The sequence below is a fragment of the Patagioenas fasciata genome, chromosome 15 (genome assembly GCF_037038585.1).
Source record: "Patagioenas fasciata isolate bPatFas1 chromosome 15, bPatFas1.hap1, whole genome shotgun sequence".
NCBI classification, from domain to species: Eukaryota; Metazoa; Chordata; class Aves; order Columbiformes; family Columbidae; genus Patagioenas; species Patagioenas fasciata.
In genome coordinates this window covers 4,079,246-4,096,783 of record NC_092534.1, presented here as the reverse complement: position 1 = coordinate 4,096,783, position 17,538 = coordinate 4,079,246, and the positions used below count along the sequence as shown (strand labels likewise).

Sequence of the window (17,538 nt, the reverse complement as noted above, 5' to 3'; positions counted from 1 at the left end):
TCAGGTCAAAGTGCTAATAACATACAACTGCAACGTTCACTGAGAAAGGCAAGCTCTGTATTAAATCTGTTGTGCTGGTATATTTTAAGAATGAAGTTTCTATAACCATGGATGCTACAGGGAAAGAAGCGCTGCCCTTCTGCCACTGGCCTCATTTCCAGGCTGAGCTCATCAGAATTTTTATAGGGACTATATAAAACTACACACCATGTTACTGCTGTTTTTCCAGATTACCCACCAAACCACACCAGTTTAAACCATTATCTCTGAACTGAATTCATGAGAGTCAGGAGTCTGTAGAACTTATTCCAATGTTTTTTTTAAGCTGCGACTCAACAACTGGTACTGTATAGAATACTAACCAAATACTGTCTGAACACAGCTCTCTCTGATATCACTTACCCTTCTGTATGTCTTTATTCTAATGAATTGGAATACAAACATACGCATATAAGCGCTCAAGAAATCATGTTTTAAATGAAAAGCAAACATAGTTTCATAGCTGCTTTCACTGTTCTATTCCTATGTCATGTTTATTTTAACAGATGGAGGGCAAGGGATGGGAAACACATGATTTTTTTTATAGCTCGAGGGTTGTGTAAAATGCCAAGCTTACCTCTCCCCTGTGCCAAGTTCCTGTTATACCCGACAGGACTAAAGTACTCAAAAATGAAGACAGCCATGGCAGACACAATGAGAAGCATCACAAACATCATCACCCAGACAGAAGCACTAAAAGGCTCTGCAGCAAAACAGACAAGAGAAACAGAAACACAGTTCATTAAACCAGTGGCAGCACAGGAATCCTAATGTCTTCGGCTGGGCAAGCCCAGCAGCTTCCTTTAAATTCAATTGTTCCTACCACAATGCTAGCATATAATAGTAATATACAAAGAACTGCTGTTACTATACGCAAAATTCAGACAGTCAAAAATCTTAAATGTAAGTGACAATTCAAAACCAAGAGCTGGAGGGTTTTCTTGGGCAAAGCCTTAACTGACACTGAAGGGCAAATAGTGGGTTTGACTCACTGTTTATTCAGTTTACAATCAGGTAGCCCATTCCTATTTATCCTATACTACATCTATTTATAAACAGAATGGCCCAACCATCATGACTGTGTTCCTGCAGAGCAAAAGCAATTAAGCATATGTTTATATACATTTGGTATATATTTGAAGTAGATTTGGTATATATTTGAAGTAGATTTCTCTCATTTTCTATCCAAAATAAAGTGTTAGGGAGAAAAGTTAAGTACTTGCATTCAAAGTAAATACTTTTTGTTTCAGATTTTTTTTCTCTCCGTGTCCACTGCTGTCTACCTGCAATGAAGATGTTGTTTTTACCAGCTGCAAACACATCCTTTTGACAGGCTGATTCTCAGCTAGGAGCATCTTTCTGAAATCAAAATGTTTTTAAGGACAACGGAATATCAGTTTGAAAGACAGAAAAAACACTCTTAAGGAAAAGAAGTGGGTTGGAACGGATAATTAAAAGCAGTTTCAAACAGGAGACGAAGCGCCAATTTTTGAAAGGGTTAGATATGTATGGTAATAGTACGTGATAACACAAAGATCTCAAATATCACCTTTGCCTGATCACAAATTCAGTCGTTTTTAGGAGCCCCCCGGTAGCTGTCATCGTATAAGGATGTATGTAAGAAAGGTTTTGTATGGCAAAACAATAGCTTTTTATTAAGTCAATTTCTCTGGAAGCATTTCGTATCCTAATTTTGGTAGAAAACGCAAGTTAGAGTGTGCTCTGAAGTGTGAGAAAATAAATATCTTACTATACTATTTCAAATTAGGACAGAATAAAGAAGCACTTGAAATGACAAAAAAATTAGTTTGTTCCAATATTTTGCCTGTTTTTTAAAGCCCAAGAGGCTCCTCCATCCCAACTTCTTCATTCTTTGAATTTAAATTCAGATTTGAACCACTGAGAATTCTCCGTCATTGCGGGAAATGACATTATTTGCTTGGAAGAGAATAGTAAAGTAGCAAAATAACAGAATTCTCAAAAGGCAGAGAAAGATCCCTTCAGATGCAGACAGGTAGAGGACATTATATAGCCGAATGCAGTGAATATAAATATTCTATGGATTCACACATTAATTGGAACAAATTTGAATTCATGTAAAACTATCATACAATTTTGACAGCGTTCTCATAGAATCAAGCAAACCAGATAAAACTTATCAGAAGCAGCAATGGTAATTTGTCAAAATCTAAATAAGGCAAAGGGCAAAACAAGCTGATGTGGAAAAGCGAGCTATAAACAACAGTTTAAGCAGAATGTTCTTGAATAATTTAAGCAGTCTGGTAATGAGGTGGAGGATTAAAAGAAGCAATAGAAAAATAAAAAGCTATTTAGAATAGCAAGCGGTAAGATTGAACAAGTACAAAATCAATTGAATAACAAAGTCAATCTTCCTGTCACATTAGAGATCAAATGACACATCCAGGGCTGTTCTTTGATTCTCAAAGGACAGAAAGAGAACTTCCCTCAGGCAAGCAGCAGGTTTTCTAATAATCTTCAGCAAAGCTATGATATGGCAGAAAAATACTAATATATGACTTGCCAGTGTACATTTCAAATGATTGGCAGTGAGGATACTGAGCGATGAAGATGTCTTACTCCAGTAACTTTAAGTTTTACCTCAAACCACCAAAACCAATACTTAAAACAAGACAGAAAATAAACAGGAGAATAGATTTCTTACGCCATCAATGCCTCTGAAAAAAGGAAAACTGACCTCACCTATGAACTCTCTCCCTCTTATATAAAAATTTAGATTTGCGATCTCCCTTATTTTGTTCATTTGTTGAAATAAAGTTGAATCAAATCTCCACATAATCTTTACAAAATTATTTACGGATCTAGTATATATGAATTTTAGTATGATATGAAATTTTTTTAAGATGGATAAAATTCTGGTTTGAAGACGACACCCACATGCAAACCAGAACGCAGCAGGTCATGAGGAAGAGGCTGCGAGCCCACCAGTCACTCACATCTATCGGACACCATCAGCAAATGGAAAATCTAGTTCAGACAAAATCCCGTACTTGTTACACTCATAGGAACAAATCACAAAAACAGGTATTTCCATCAAGTGCAATCAAGTGTTATTAAAAATATATATATATATTTGACAGATTTAAAAAAAAAATAATAAAAAATTATGTAAGATGACTCTATTTTTAGCCATTTGCTTAACTGAAATAAAATCAGTTAGTGAATAAATTCTGCCAAAGCATTTTACTACTTCATACACCTAATTGAAATACACAGTCAGTTCCAGTAAAGTGGCAATTTCATCTACGTCTAAAAAAACCCCTGAACATATCTCTGAGAGCACAGTCTTGATTTATTGGTGCAGTAAATCAGATTTCTTCAAAAGTAATGCTATTCTATAGAGCTTTAGAAGAAGAGGTTATTTTTACTTTTTGAATTATATGTACATCCAACTAAACCAATAACATTAAACGCATTTAGAAATCTAATAACTCTGTTGTTGTGAAAAATGTAAAAACAGCCTCTGTTTGGATAGTTGTGGTAAAGCAGGTTTTTAAGACGTGTCCATAGTAAAAATCAACTACACTTGCAGCACATTTAGAAAACACCCCTGTACTTCTATTTCAAACAATAATTACAACATGCTGCAACTGCAATTTAAATATTAACCGACTCATAGAAATGAAAAGAAAGTATCTGAATATTTTCATTGGAAGTACAGCCTCTTTAATTTAAAAACTGATTCATTAAACAGAAATATTAACCGCCAACAAAAACTGTTTGGGTAGCACCAGGTTTGGGAGGTTATTTGTTCGTTCCCTTTGTTATAGTTATTTGCATCACCTCTGACACGTGCCTTCTAAGGAACAGGTCTGAGAAATAAGCTTTGTGGCTAAATCATGATTCTTGTGTAAGAAAACCCAATTATCTGCCCACTTGTAGCTGATACTGAACCCATAATCTGCTCCTCGATGGTACACGTGATTTCAGTGGAAGTGAAGAACCTACTTTAGCAACCTAAAAATTAACTGTACAATCAGTGATGCAAAAATGGTATCACTGCTGACCCAATGGACCTGAACATACTAAACTGTTCCCTAATACAGATTTTTTTTTTTAATTTCCAATTTCACTGAAATTATTTTAGTGTTACTAGCACTACTTTCTGGTGCAAAATATCTTAAAATACTGGGTCCAAAAACACTATGAAGAACACAACAGCATTTTGTGCACTTTTGATCCATCTCATGGCTCATTCTTTTTTCAGCTCCAGGTAAATTCAGGCTAACCATCAAATACAGAACTAAACAATAAGCACTAAAAGACAAGGGGAGGGAAATAATGAAAGGAGAAAGGAACAAATGAGACGAAGCAAATAAGGAAAGACAAGCCAAGTCTTTGTTTCTTTATGTCCCCCCTGCTTTCTGGCCAGTCTTTCATTTCTTTGCTGTATCTCTGCTGTTCAGCTGCACCAATGGAGCAAACAGCAGCTCTCCAGCGCAGCAGCACGGTGTTTGGAAGCCACAATTATCAAATTAGCTGTCAAATATCTCCTAATCATAAGGAAGGCTCTTTTTCTTAGCTATTCTACAAGGGGTTTTAAAATTATTTTGCAAACATGAATGTTAAAAATATACGAAGCCATTTATAATGGGCTAAACAAGCATAAATTAGCTTGCAAAGAAGCAGTTTTTGAGGAAGTAATTTTCCCAACTGAAGATTTTGGGTGATGCTTTTTCAAATTGAACTCACCATCATTGGTTTTCACTTACTGCACCTGAAACCAACAGCACCATCCCCATGTGCTAATAATCACATTAATCAGCATGTCAACATGATAGAAACTTAAAGTAAAATTCAAAACTTAACAGAAACATGCCAATGCACTATACACCTTAATGAACAATCAAACCTACCCAGCTCTACGAAAATGCAATTAAATGATCTGGAGGGGTTGAAGAATCATACCTAGAAAAGCAGATGGCGAAACTGTGCCATTGCTCCGTGACACCATGACGCTAATCCCAGTCTCAACAAAGGGCACAGAAAAGTCGACCACTTCCGAGCGCTCTTCGTTAATAGTGAGAGACCCCACAGCCATAACCGCACGATGATAAACCACCTGAGCCACAAAGAGAAGATACCACCAATATCACTTGATAGAGAATACCTCATTTCTCCAAAAGAATTACAAACATTGCTTAGTTCTTACTTAAGAGATCTTTTACCTAACAGAACTTACTTCCCCAATCATTCCATTCCACACATTATTGACTTTTTTGCCATGTTTCCCATTAGTCACCAAATACAGGTCATATGTGAACTTGACAGTTTTAGACAACTTCTTCAAGATATCAATGCAGAATCCTTTGCAGCACTTCTTTACGTTAATTCCCTCATTAGTTGAGTTGCTGTCAACAGAGAAGAGAGATAAATATTTCTACTGGGAAAACCAAAATCACCACAACGGCAAGATTCAGCACACTGTGAAACGGCATTTTGTCATACTTGTGAGTGACTATGTTTTTCTGAATGATGGAAAAATAATCCACAGGATGCTTTATAAGGTGTTACTAAGGTCTTTACATGGTGCTTTACCGGTCTTACTAAGCCTAGTGCAGTTGCTTGGTGAGACATAACTAGAAGATAACACAGACCTTGTCTGACGTGTTTGTGCTGCGGTATCCAGCCTAGTGTATGGCACTTCTCCATCAAGACGTAGTCTACTTGTACTAATCTCTCTCTTAGGTTTAGATAAAACATTTATAACTTTTACTCTCAAGACATAAGACTACATGTCATTTAGTAATTAGAGAGCTCCCACATGTAAGCTGTGGAAAGGCGCAGCAGTTCACTGTAATAACACTGGATGCTGCACCTTCTTCTGCACTCGGAGAAGGTGAATTCCAGGTCACCATGGAATACAAAGACAAGGACTTTCCCTTTATGTTTTTCTGAAATGTTCATTCCATGACCTCTAGAACTTTCCAGTATAAGCATCTTCAGAAGCCAATGCAATATTTCATAGGCTTTGAAGGGCCCAAAAGTCAAACTGAATAGTTTAGAACTCAACTAAGTACAGCTATGTTTAACAAAAAAAAGTTTATCTAGACTTCTGAAGTTTGCTCACTAGCATTCAGCAGCCTCTGGAAATCTTCAGAAACATGCACTATATCCCCTAACATCTGCTCAGTAAAAAAAATTATGTTATTATTATATTCAGTTCATAAATATGTAGGCTGAAGCACAGAACAGGTGAAACAACGCTGATAAATCCACAATGAGAAATTTTCCACTGATTTCTAGCGACCACTTGAAAGTTACAGAGCAATCAAAGCAGGGGACTTTTCTCTAGACAACATGTCACATTGGTATTGTATAGCGGAGTAGTTTATCCTGTACCAAACTTCAGCCTAAACATACATTTTCAATAGGAAACATTCTCAAATCATTAAAGACCAATTAAAATTTGCATATTTCATCATAACTGGAAACAATTCAAAGAGGACTCATGGAAATAATCCAACCTTAGAACACAATCTTCTTTCTTGTGACTGGAAGGGCTAATTCTAGTTGACTTTCAATTTACTATAAACTTACTATCTTGTTAATTTAATGTGACTTACCTCAACCATTTATAACCAGAACCTTTCAACTTATAAAAAGAAAGATGTGCAAACAAGAGCACACTGAGGGAGACAGGGAAAGAGAAAGAGGAACTAAAATAGAGAAGGAAAAGGAAATATAGATAGCAAGAAGAAAAGAACAGCAAAGTATCAGAAAACAACTTTAAGAAACAAGGGAAAGATTTAATGAGAAAATAGAATATATTTTGCGCTCAGAAGAGGAAAGCTGTGTATTTACTTACTTAATTCTGACAAATTTACGACATGGCACAGTGTTTTTTTGGCAGCTTTCCATCAAAGGGTCCACATCCTCAACGATGACAAAGGGAGCCTCCTCCAGGGTGACAATGCTCAGGTGGTTATCGTCAGGGTCACTGTCGGCAAAAGAGCTGTACCTTGGCCAGACAGAGTACTTGAGGCTCAGCGAGTTGTTCTCCCATTTTCCCACCTGAAACGCCAAGACACGCGGAGATAAAAGCCGCTTGCTGGTTTTGACAAACTAGATCTAATATCACATGTGCTGGGATACAGGTACAGGAAATTACATTGGCAAGACAATTGTCTTGGGTTTTTGTTATCAAAATTACTTTGCAACTTTTTAGTAATTGCACGAAGTGAGAACATGCAATGTGATAAAGACAAACAAGGTCACGTTATTTTAAGAGAAAAGAGTTTTCTAAAGACTGGGTGACATCAGTTATTGCTATCTATCCCCTGGCGATAGCTGCACTGAAATTTGACATGTACCATGTCCGTTTGAGACAGAACAGCAGGCAGATACTCCATCTGTAATGAGGATCAATCTGCAGTAATAAGAAAACTGTTCTCCAAAAAAAAAATTAATCCACCCACACAGCAGACTGATAACCAAAGTATCATAATATCATTTCTGTATCTTTTCAAAAGAGAAAACTCTACTATTCTTATCATTTGCATGGTCATCATGAAACCCTTTACCCAGGGTTCCATCTCACCCGAGCCAGGTTAATAAACACAAGCTCAATTGTGCATGATTTAGTTCTTATTAGAAATAATGCATTTTATTCTGCTTTAGTTAATGCCAACTGGTGGGGATGTTTAAGAAAGCATACCCCACTTCACATTAAAATTGTATATTTATTTACTATTCTAAATTATCTCTTCTGAATTAACCTACTCGTCTTTCCACTTCCAGAACACCAGAGAGGGGCACACCACTTGAATATTTTGAACACTCTAGCTCTGCTGCTGGACTCACAAGTGAACAGTTTCCATGTTTAGTTGGTATTTGATTTTAAAGCAGCTGTACTGTTGAAGATTACATGTTACACTTCCATCATTCTGCTAGAGTTCTGAATGGTCAAAACACGTTTTAAATTTTCATTTAAGTGTAGGGTAAGAATTTAGTTTTATACAATTAAAGTACATAGTCAAAATATAGGACGATTTTTATATTTGCTTGTGCAGAACTAATTATATAATTGTTATTAAGAATATGAATGGTATTAATTATTTATGCTATGTTTTGCATCTTCACATATTATTTAGTTCTTTCAACATCATTGTACAATTGATAGTCTCCCTTTTTTACAGGGTGATGGTTGAAATGACACAGAAAAGCTGTAGAATAAGCAAAACTAAAACATGAGCAGGTTTCTGTCATAATAAAGAGAATTCATGAAATTGCATCCATATGTAGGTGTCCTTCAGGATCAGCATTTATGTCACTTATGGAAGTCAAATCTAGTATTAGATCCAGTCAATATCTGTTTTGAATATCTTTACAACCTTCAAATGTTTAGGGGAAAACCAAACCAAACCACAGGTTATAACAACTACACATGCTCATCATATTTCTGAACATTCTATAGAGGTCTACTTATAAAGCGTAAGAATTTGTGTGCAATCCCAAATGTTAAGGCCTTATTCAACACCGTTAAAGTAGCTTACCTATGCCAACAAAGCAAAATAGATATCTGAGTTTAAAAAAGCACATCAAGTCCTGTTTTCACCTGTGAAAGTCATCAGAAATGCTGCAGAATATGGAAAAGTTGATATGTAAAATACAAAAAGTCGAATATGAGAAGTTCAGTTGTTGCTCTCAGTAGGAGACAACAGTGATATTTGAATGAACCATTTTACAGTGAAATAGTTTAACAACCTGAACACTTTCAAAATTCACTTGCCTCCAGCGTTCGGCAGTGATCATTTGCAATGTGCTGCTTCATGGTCATTACAGCTAATGATCAAATGAACTAAACGTGGCATCCTCTGCCCAAGTCCAAGCATCTGGATTTGAGGTAGAAGGGGTCTGTGTTTAAATTAGCATGCTTACCTGCTAATATGAGTATCCCTGATACAGATATTCTTTATGCAACATTTTCTAAGTTAATGACAAATGATTTGTCCACTAGAACACGTTAATTTGCATTATAAACCTCCAGCACAGAACAGTAACTCTACGTACTCTTAACAGAGACCAGAAAACATTTCCACAGCCCGTCTGTCACAGATTAACAGGTCCACAAAAATAAAATAGTGGTGAATTCACGTGTAACACAGAAACAGAGTGCCTTTATTGAAGAAATGTCACCACCCCAATGAAGAATGAGCATCATACTCTTTCTCTCTGCAGCCTAAACCTTTCTACTTGTCCTGGGTCATTCTCAAGGGAACTCTTTGCCATTCAGCAGCTTTTTCTTATCTGCTCAGTCTCTAAGCCATCACATTGGAAAAAGGTAGCCAGAGGACAACAGAGAGTTGAAACACTGCACCAGCCTGCCAGGTTGTCAAAATTATATTTTGATATGGTGGGAGATGGGAAGAATAGAACTTCTCACAGAATCCCAGAATGTCAGGGACTGGAATGGACCTGGAAAGCTCATCCAGTGCAATCCCCCCATGGAGCAGGAACACCCAGCTGAGGTTCCACAGGAAGGTGTCCAGGCGGGTTTGAATGTCTGCACAGAAGGAGACTCCACAACCTCCCTGGGCAGCCTGGGCCAGGCTCTGCCACCCTCACTGGGAAGAAGTGCAAAGAGTCCAAAAGAGACCTGTCCTGCTTAGGTCTCCTAAGAATCTAATTAATATTACTATAGAAATTAAAAGTGATAATGATCTTATTCAGAGTAGATACAGTGGAATATCTGTGTTGCTAGATTTGAAAGTGGAGGGGGTAGATACAACTGCATTAAGAAAGCTTTTGAAGTAATAAACACAGTAGTGTGTATTTGTAAAACAAACATTTAAAAAAATAAAATTGAAGCTGAGGATGATGCTCAAAATACGCAGACATGCTCCATTACAGAACTGTCAAAAATTGCATGCTAATGCTTTTACTCTGTGTGGAAATGCCACGGAATATCCAGAGATTTATGATAAATTTCTGTCATTCCTAGTTAGACTGATAATGATGTGGCTTCGATCCCAAAGAAATACAGAAGACGGTATTCACTCGAAAAAGGGCAATAGAATAGTTTTGGGGAAAGGTGCCGGCCCAAATGATTTATGGCCAGAAGACTGAGACTCCCATAAAAAATACAGTTTCAATAGCCAGTCAAACCCTTAATTCACTATTATAGGTGCAAACCAGCTTCAAGCACGGACTTGCAACGGTACATATGTAATTGTATTTCTTTCAAACTTGTACATTCTTTCCTATTTTCTCCATCTTCATTTGCAGTCCAGAATATTCCCTTTGGTTTCATCTCTACAGGACACAGGAAGGAAAGCAAAAACTGGTTGAGAGCAGGGAAGAGCTTGTTTGATGTCAGACTGAATCAGCAATCACAGCATCCTCACCTCATCCCCTGCATCGTACAAACTCCCTGGATTACACACAGGTTTGACCGCCTCATGCATTGCTGTTTATTTTTTGAAGATTGCTGTTTACTTTTTGAAGTTTGCTATTTATTTTTTGAAGTATTTGGTGTGGTTCTGTGTAACAGCTACGTAAACACAAGAAGTCTGAGACAGACAGGCACCTTGCAAAGTTACGTATTGCTGTTCCTCACAGTCACCTCTCCCGCTGCACCCTAGAGCAGTCTCTGAATAATACAAGGATGACTGACATAATCCTAATCACACAGCCGCACAGAGACCAGCAAATCAGACAAAAAGAGCAAGGCCAGCTCCTGAGGAGGGAGAGAAAAGAGCAGAGTATGTTCTCCCTCGTGTGCCAACGCTGGCACGAACACAAAGTCTGTCACACCGGCATCTCGCACAGAAAACAAACAAATAACCGCGGCCTATCAGCCTCTTCCCAGCAGATGGGAACTGTACGCAATACACAGCCGTCATCCCTTCGTGAAAAATATGTTACATGACAACAGGGGTACTAAACGCACTCCCAGGACTAGCCGACTAAACCTTGGAAAAGAGAAAAATTTTCAAGGATGTTCTATGTGAAACACACACACATATTGCAGACATACTTCTTCAGCTGTGTCAGTTTTGTGAATAATGCTGAGCAAATGCAAAATCTAATTCATCTTGCTTTATAGAAAAAATATTTATTACTTTTATTTCCACTTACAAGGAAGAAGCACTCTGGCAAGTTTTAAGTTGATAACTAGAAAGCATAAATTGAGTTTGTCAGGGTAGCAATAACAAGCAGCTGCAGAACAAAGCACAAGAGCAAAATCATTCCTCCAAAACAGCACCTGTCACACACCTTCTGCTGCATCCCTTAGTGCTGCCACATGGTTCTGAAGGTCCATGCTCCACAATGACAGCCTAAATTTAAATGACAAAACACGAGGCGAGCACTTTCATGTCTTATTAATAGGGAGTGTGGTTTACAGTCCTGGGTGGTTTGAAGGCGTCCATTTAAAGACTTTGAAGATTTCAAAATTTGCTGCAGAATCTCAGATGGGGTTTGCGAATGTGCATCTGTCCCCTCGCGGGCATGAGGGACCAGTGAGCAGCAGGGCCCAAAGGAAAACCAGCACCCGGGCTGGTCACAAACACTCTGGGGAGGAAGGAAAAGCTGCCACCTCCTGTAGCTTTGTTTTTCAATATAGAATTAGTAACTAGCTCTCACCAGATCCTCAGTGGATGGTAGAGTTTTGGCACTGGGAAGTGGTCCATATAACTCTATGTAGCACAAGAGTTCAGACTGACACCAAAGAACACATTTTATGAGTTGATTATGTCATATGAAAGGAAGAGCTCAACAAATCGACAGCCTCTTCTGCCACCTCCCAGTAAGGGAAGATGTTTTATCACCCTCTGCACCCAGTGGAGATCTTTCAGCCCTCTAGAAGCGTGCAGACGGCCATACCTTCACCTCCAGAGAGGAAGAGCTGCTCTGAAAGTCTTCCTGCTCTTTAATTCTTGTCTAATATTAGCTGTAAAGAACCGGAGCAGAGCACAACTTGCCGCCAGTTCCCACGGGAGCTGTGATTCCTTCACAGGAGCAGAGAGGAGGGGAAGCATCCTCCTTGGGAATCAGGGATTTAAGAAATGCTGCATAATAATCAGTGCAATTCAAACAATTCAGTACAGTAAAGGTCAAAGGAAAGGCCTTCAGGCTGAGTTAAAGCTCACTGATACAGAACCAATATGCAATTTTCACTCAACAGTAAGCGCATATTTACAGGAAGACTAACTAAGCAAGAAGGATGGAATGAAGAACATGACAACCTAAGAGATGGTAAGAACATCTTGTTTGTGCTATGGGCAAAGATAATATATCACATTAGGTCACAGAGCTATCTACAAAAGACATACCAGCAAACGGATGATTAGATCATGCAATTTCATCTGTGCTAGTTAAAATATATGCATTTCTTCACAACTTTTAGGGAATCTCTACCATAAGGCACCGGGATCTTTCAGCTGTCATGACCCCCACCCAGAAATGAATTGAGATTTCACAATAAACTGCCCTGTGCCATGTCAGTGACCTTCTAGTATCACGGTAGTCTTACAAAACGCTCTGTCAGAAATCTGACTGAGTGTTAGGGTTTTCAATTCTTGTCCAGGGAAGTTTCAGCCATAGCATTAGACAGGACAGCTGCCTTTCCTGGGCTCCATGACGGTGGATGTTCGTAGCCAGATGGAGCTCTCTGTGCAGACCTTGGTTCATTTATTCCAGGCAGGAGTCGCACACCCTCTGCCCACTCATTCCTGTTTACTTACAAATGTGTACAACCTCACACAGAGCTTGTCAATCTGGCATACGCTAGTTAATCAGAGCAAAATCAAGTGATATGTTAAATTCTGCATTAATAGGAAGTTAAAGATGATTGGTTGTATTTAGAATAAACCTGGATGTAAATAACGGCTCTTGCAGTGGCATTTAACCACCAGTTGTGCCACATAATACCTCCTTACTCTTGCTTCTTGCAAAATTCATTGACTACAAAAATGTAGGACTCTTCCATCTCACAAATTCTCACAGAATGCTGACCACCATGGTAATTTTGTCTGTATATATCTGGGACCACCAGCAAAAGATTCTTTTTTATCCTGGAACTCATCTTTACACATGGAATACACTTGTCTTTAAATGCAACACAGTCCTCCCTACCTTAATTAACACATACGATAGGCACAGCTAATTAAACCACCAAATCTTCCACTGCTAATTATATTCTAGTATATTATTTTAATATTGGATTGATTTGGTTTACTTCCATGCCAGAAGTTGCATGGTTCTGCTGGAGCTCTGCAGGTTTTTCAGCGCCAGCACTGTGCTCCTGCAGCGCTTTGGTGATATTTGGGCAACACCATTAACTATGGCAAATTTATCAAGTTTCACTGAAAAAAGCACATTAAGCTTGTCATCTTAAAATCAGAGAAGAGCAGCCCCTTTGCCTGTCAAGATTACCAGCAAGAACACAAATGTTGATGCCAGAAGTTTGAGTAGCTGCTTCAGGATCTGTCAAAATATCTTGCTGGATTCCTGCTGAATGTGCCCAAAAGTGATTTTCAGTCTTCCAACTATTACCACCCAACCAGCTTCTTTCAGAATCTGATACGGGACAAATCCCTCAGTCAACTCCATTATGTGAAGTTATCACTTCAAAGTTTTGATCCTGAGCCATTTGTAAAGGGAAATGAACTTATTTTCCTAGGGGTAACATGAATGCTCTTCAACTACGGTTGAATGGATTTTCTGTAACTTCAAGCCTCAAGTCAAGTATATCAATTTTGAGACTGAAGAAAAATTGCATTTAAGTAAAAGCAGATTATTATACTAAAACCAAGGAAAATTGAGTTTTAATATTAAATCTTGTATTTTCAGCAGAATATTGGGTAAAAAAATCTCCACATAAAACACAATTACTCTTTCTTACATAAATAATAAAGTAGCTACTTGTGATTTCTTTGTACATCAGTTACATTACAAGGATTAGCAGGCTGTTGCACCACCACTTTTTCATGAGTAAATTATTCAGATTCTAGTACTTGATGTTTTCCATATATGACTGAGGATATTGAATAAGACTTCAGGAAAACAATTCCACAATACTTGTTGCAGTAAAGTAATTGGAAGTAAAAGTAGGTGCCTGTCTGGAAACTCAAAGCAGGAAATGTTTGATGTCAGATGAGTAACTTTGACAGTGCTGAAATTGAGCAAAACAGTGCAAGGAGAAAGGACCAAAGGGAAAGATACCGGCTAAGAGATTTGGGGCGAGAAACGTAACTTGGAAAGAACGTTGAGATGGCACTAGAGAGATGTTAAAATAAACCAGGGCATGGGCAAGGTTTATTTACTCATGTCCCTAAGTCACAGGAACTGCCCTATTAGTATTATTACTATTATCATCATTATTATCACTGCATCCCAGGCCAGGTTGGACGGGGCTCTGAGGAACCTGATCTGGTTGAAGACGTCCCTGCTCATGTCAGTGGTGGCACTGGATGAGCTTTGGAGGTCCCTTCAACACAAACTATTCTGTGATTATTTCTGAAGTGCACAATGATTCTCTGCTGATCTAAACGTGGCTGCTCTAAGATAGCCAAGAGCTACATCCAGCTTGCCAGGATAATTGATTACTCAGTTTATTTGTCTTCATCCACAGAGGCAGGGATCAGCTTGTGGTCAGAAGAGTAATTCTGGTGGTGACAGCCCATTCTTGGCCGCCTTTCCCTTCTCCCCTCTAACATAATTAAAGCTGGCCCCATTCCCACAGTCCTGCGATGGAGCAGCAGACACACGCTGGAACTGGGGCAGGCTGGCTCCATCAAACTCCTCTGGCCGTCTACCAGAAGGGCTCTGAGGCAAATGGGAAGCTAGAAACAGATGTATAAATGCTTTTTGGGGGACAGAAGCCTCCCTTCAGTCACTCTTTTTCCTCCTAGAAGCCCCTCAGACACAGCAATGAGCAGCTTGGGGTTCACCAGACAGAAAGCTGTGCACACACTGTTATTTCTTGGAAACAATGTTGGTTCATATATCCAGCATTTCTTTGCTGCTGTTAGCTTATTTTTCAAAAACATCACACCAATCTGCCCTGGTCCTTTGAACAATCTCTTTCAAGGTACAAAATGTAGGAAATTATTACACCATAAGCATTGTTGGCTGCCTCCCTATTTTCTCCCCTTAGCGTCTCATACTAATATTCCCCATGTATTATATTTTTTCCAGAACATGATATATGAGATGCAGACTGCTGAGAAATTTTAAAACAGGGTAAGAAATTTTCATAATGGTTACTGAGCAAACGATTCCTCTAAAGATTCAGATTGACACATTTAGACAGGATTAAATTTAAGCAGAGAACTAAATTTGCATCAAATGAACATCACAAAGTGCATAGTGTTATCTAGGACTACTCTCTCTGTTTTTCCATGGCTAGTATATTTACTGAGATGGCCTTCAGTAACTCTTATTTTGTCACTATTATTCAACATCATGAAGAGCCTTGCGGTCTTACAAATTGAAGTTGTAAGTTGATTTTATGGGATCTTAAAACTATAAGAAAAAGAGTTCCTAGATTCCAGCAGCAATTTACATAACATAAGATCATGCTTTAGGAAATTAAAATAAAACTGGTGAATGATACAGATGTATTTTCTCCTACAGTCTCATATTCAATACAGTTTCTAATGTCCCTTTTTAAAACATGAGACAAGAGACAGTCTGCAAAACTCAGAGCCAGGACAGTCCCAGGCCGAGGTGTGAGTTTTAAAGAAAAATCACTCATTATAAACTTTTTCTTTTATTACTTGCATGTGCCAATAACCCTGATATTAAAACATAGAGGACTTTTTAAAAGTGCGTAGCAGGATGTAGTCTCAGTAAGATCTAGAGGACCAGCCCCAAGCTGTGTTTAGATTCTAGGGCACTGCACGTTGTCTCTTTATTACATACCTAAGAAAATCATATTATTTACTCTTCACAGCAACTTTTCCTTCCAGTCTATATAGAGGTTTATGGTGATCATTAGGCTACCAGGAGAACACAAGTCAAGATTCCAAAGTTCTGAGGCAAACATTATAGGGATTATCCCCCAATTCAACAATAATTTCACCATTATAAAAAATAAAAAAAAAAGTACTTTAAAATCTGTCAAAAAATACTAAAACAAGCAAATAAAAGGACTGAAGTTGTCAATATACACAAATCCATCCAAATTTAGGTAGTTAAGACAAGTTTCAGAAGATTTTTCACTCATCCATTTTATTTTACTAAATTGTAGGAAGAAATGCAAGGCACGTTTCACAGAAATCTGAAATCCACACGGCATATCTTCCCTGATATGTTGCTTTCCCTCTTAAAACTCCTTAGATCTATTCAGAATAAGGTAAAATTATCATTTCTGAACTGTTGTGACAAATCTGCTACAGCGGAATATCATCGACACCTGTGACGGTAACCTGTCTACTTGTCATCACCGGGGTTCTACCAAGTCTCTCCCGCGGCTCCTCCTGTCGCTGCCCCCGCGGCTCCGCTCACCTTTTCCCACTCGCGGTCGTTGTTCAGCACGATCACCACCAGCCTGGGATGTGCCTGGTAACCATCTGCCGTGAAGGACAAATCTCTGCCTTCCCAAGTCACATTCATCATAAACCTAGAAGGCAAGGAAAACAAGTTCAGTGAAAAATTAATGAGGTGTCCTGCAGTTAATGAGCAAGCTGGCTCGGTCACCAGAACCACTGATGAAATACATGCCCCAAATCCTGGGAACGTGGTGGAAAGACGACGTTTGCAGCATGGGGAGTCTTGAGCATTTCACAGAATCATTTTGGTTGGAAGAGACCCTCAGAATCATCAAGTCCAGCCATAACCTAACCTAATTCTAGCACTAAACCACATCCCTAAGAACCTCGTCTAAACGCCTTTTAAACCCCTCCAGGGATGGTGACTCCACCACTGCCCTGGGCAGCCTGTTCCAATGCCCAACAGCCCTTTCCAGGAAGAAGCTTTTCCCAATATCCAATTTAAACCTCCCCTGGTGCAACTTGAGGCCATTTCTTCTTGCCCTATCACTTGCTACTTGGGAGAAGAGACCAAACCCCTTCATGCTCCAAGCTCCTTTCAGGCAGTTCAGAGATCAGAAGGTCTCCCCTCAGCTCCTGTTCTCCAGCTGAACCCCCCAGGTCCCTCATTCACTCCCATCACACTTGTGCTCCAGCCCCTCACCAGCCTCATCGCCTCCTCTGCACTCTCTCCAGTATTTCCATTTCTGTAAAATTTCAATGCCTAGTATTTCAATGGCCGGCATTCCATCCATCTAACAAAGTTGACTTTCCTCAAAAACCATTTTCTCTCAAAATTTCCCACATATTTACTACATAAATCCATATTTATATTTGCTCCAGTACCACATAGCTTCAGTGTTTCTCAGTGAGAACAGATTGTTTCCACTGCTCCAGGGTCAGAAAGAGCAATGAGAAATTGCAGTTTTTATTTAAAGCACAAATACAGGGAACTTACTGCTAAGAGTGAACTACCGTGGCACAC

General features: G+C 38.8%; 1 protein-coding gene across 4 annotated transcripts in view; it reads right to left on the bottom strand.

Annotated features, from left to right (window-relative positions):
• The window catches only part of GRIN2A (glutamate ionotropic receptor NMDA type subunit 2A), a 175,693-nt gene that overhangs the window by 51,833 nt on the left and 106,322 nt on the right, over nt 1-17,538 (bottom strand). For all 4 annotated transcript variants that reach the window (XM_071814972.1, XM_065850551.2, XM_071814973.1 and 1 more), the window contains exons 5-9: nt 16,531-16,645; nt 6,887-7,092; nt 5,261-5,429; nt 4,987-5,140; nt 617-742 (exon numbers count right to left, since the gene is read on the bottom strand). In XM_071814972.1, coding sequence (XP_071671073.1) covers nt 617-742; nt 4,987-5,140; nt 5,261-5,429; nt 6,887-7,092; nt 16,531-16,645 — 770 coding nt within the window. The remainder of the gene's footprint in view (nt 1-616; nt 743-4,986; nt 5,141-5,260; nt 5,430-6,886; nt 7,093-16,530; nt 16,646-17,538) is intronic.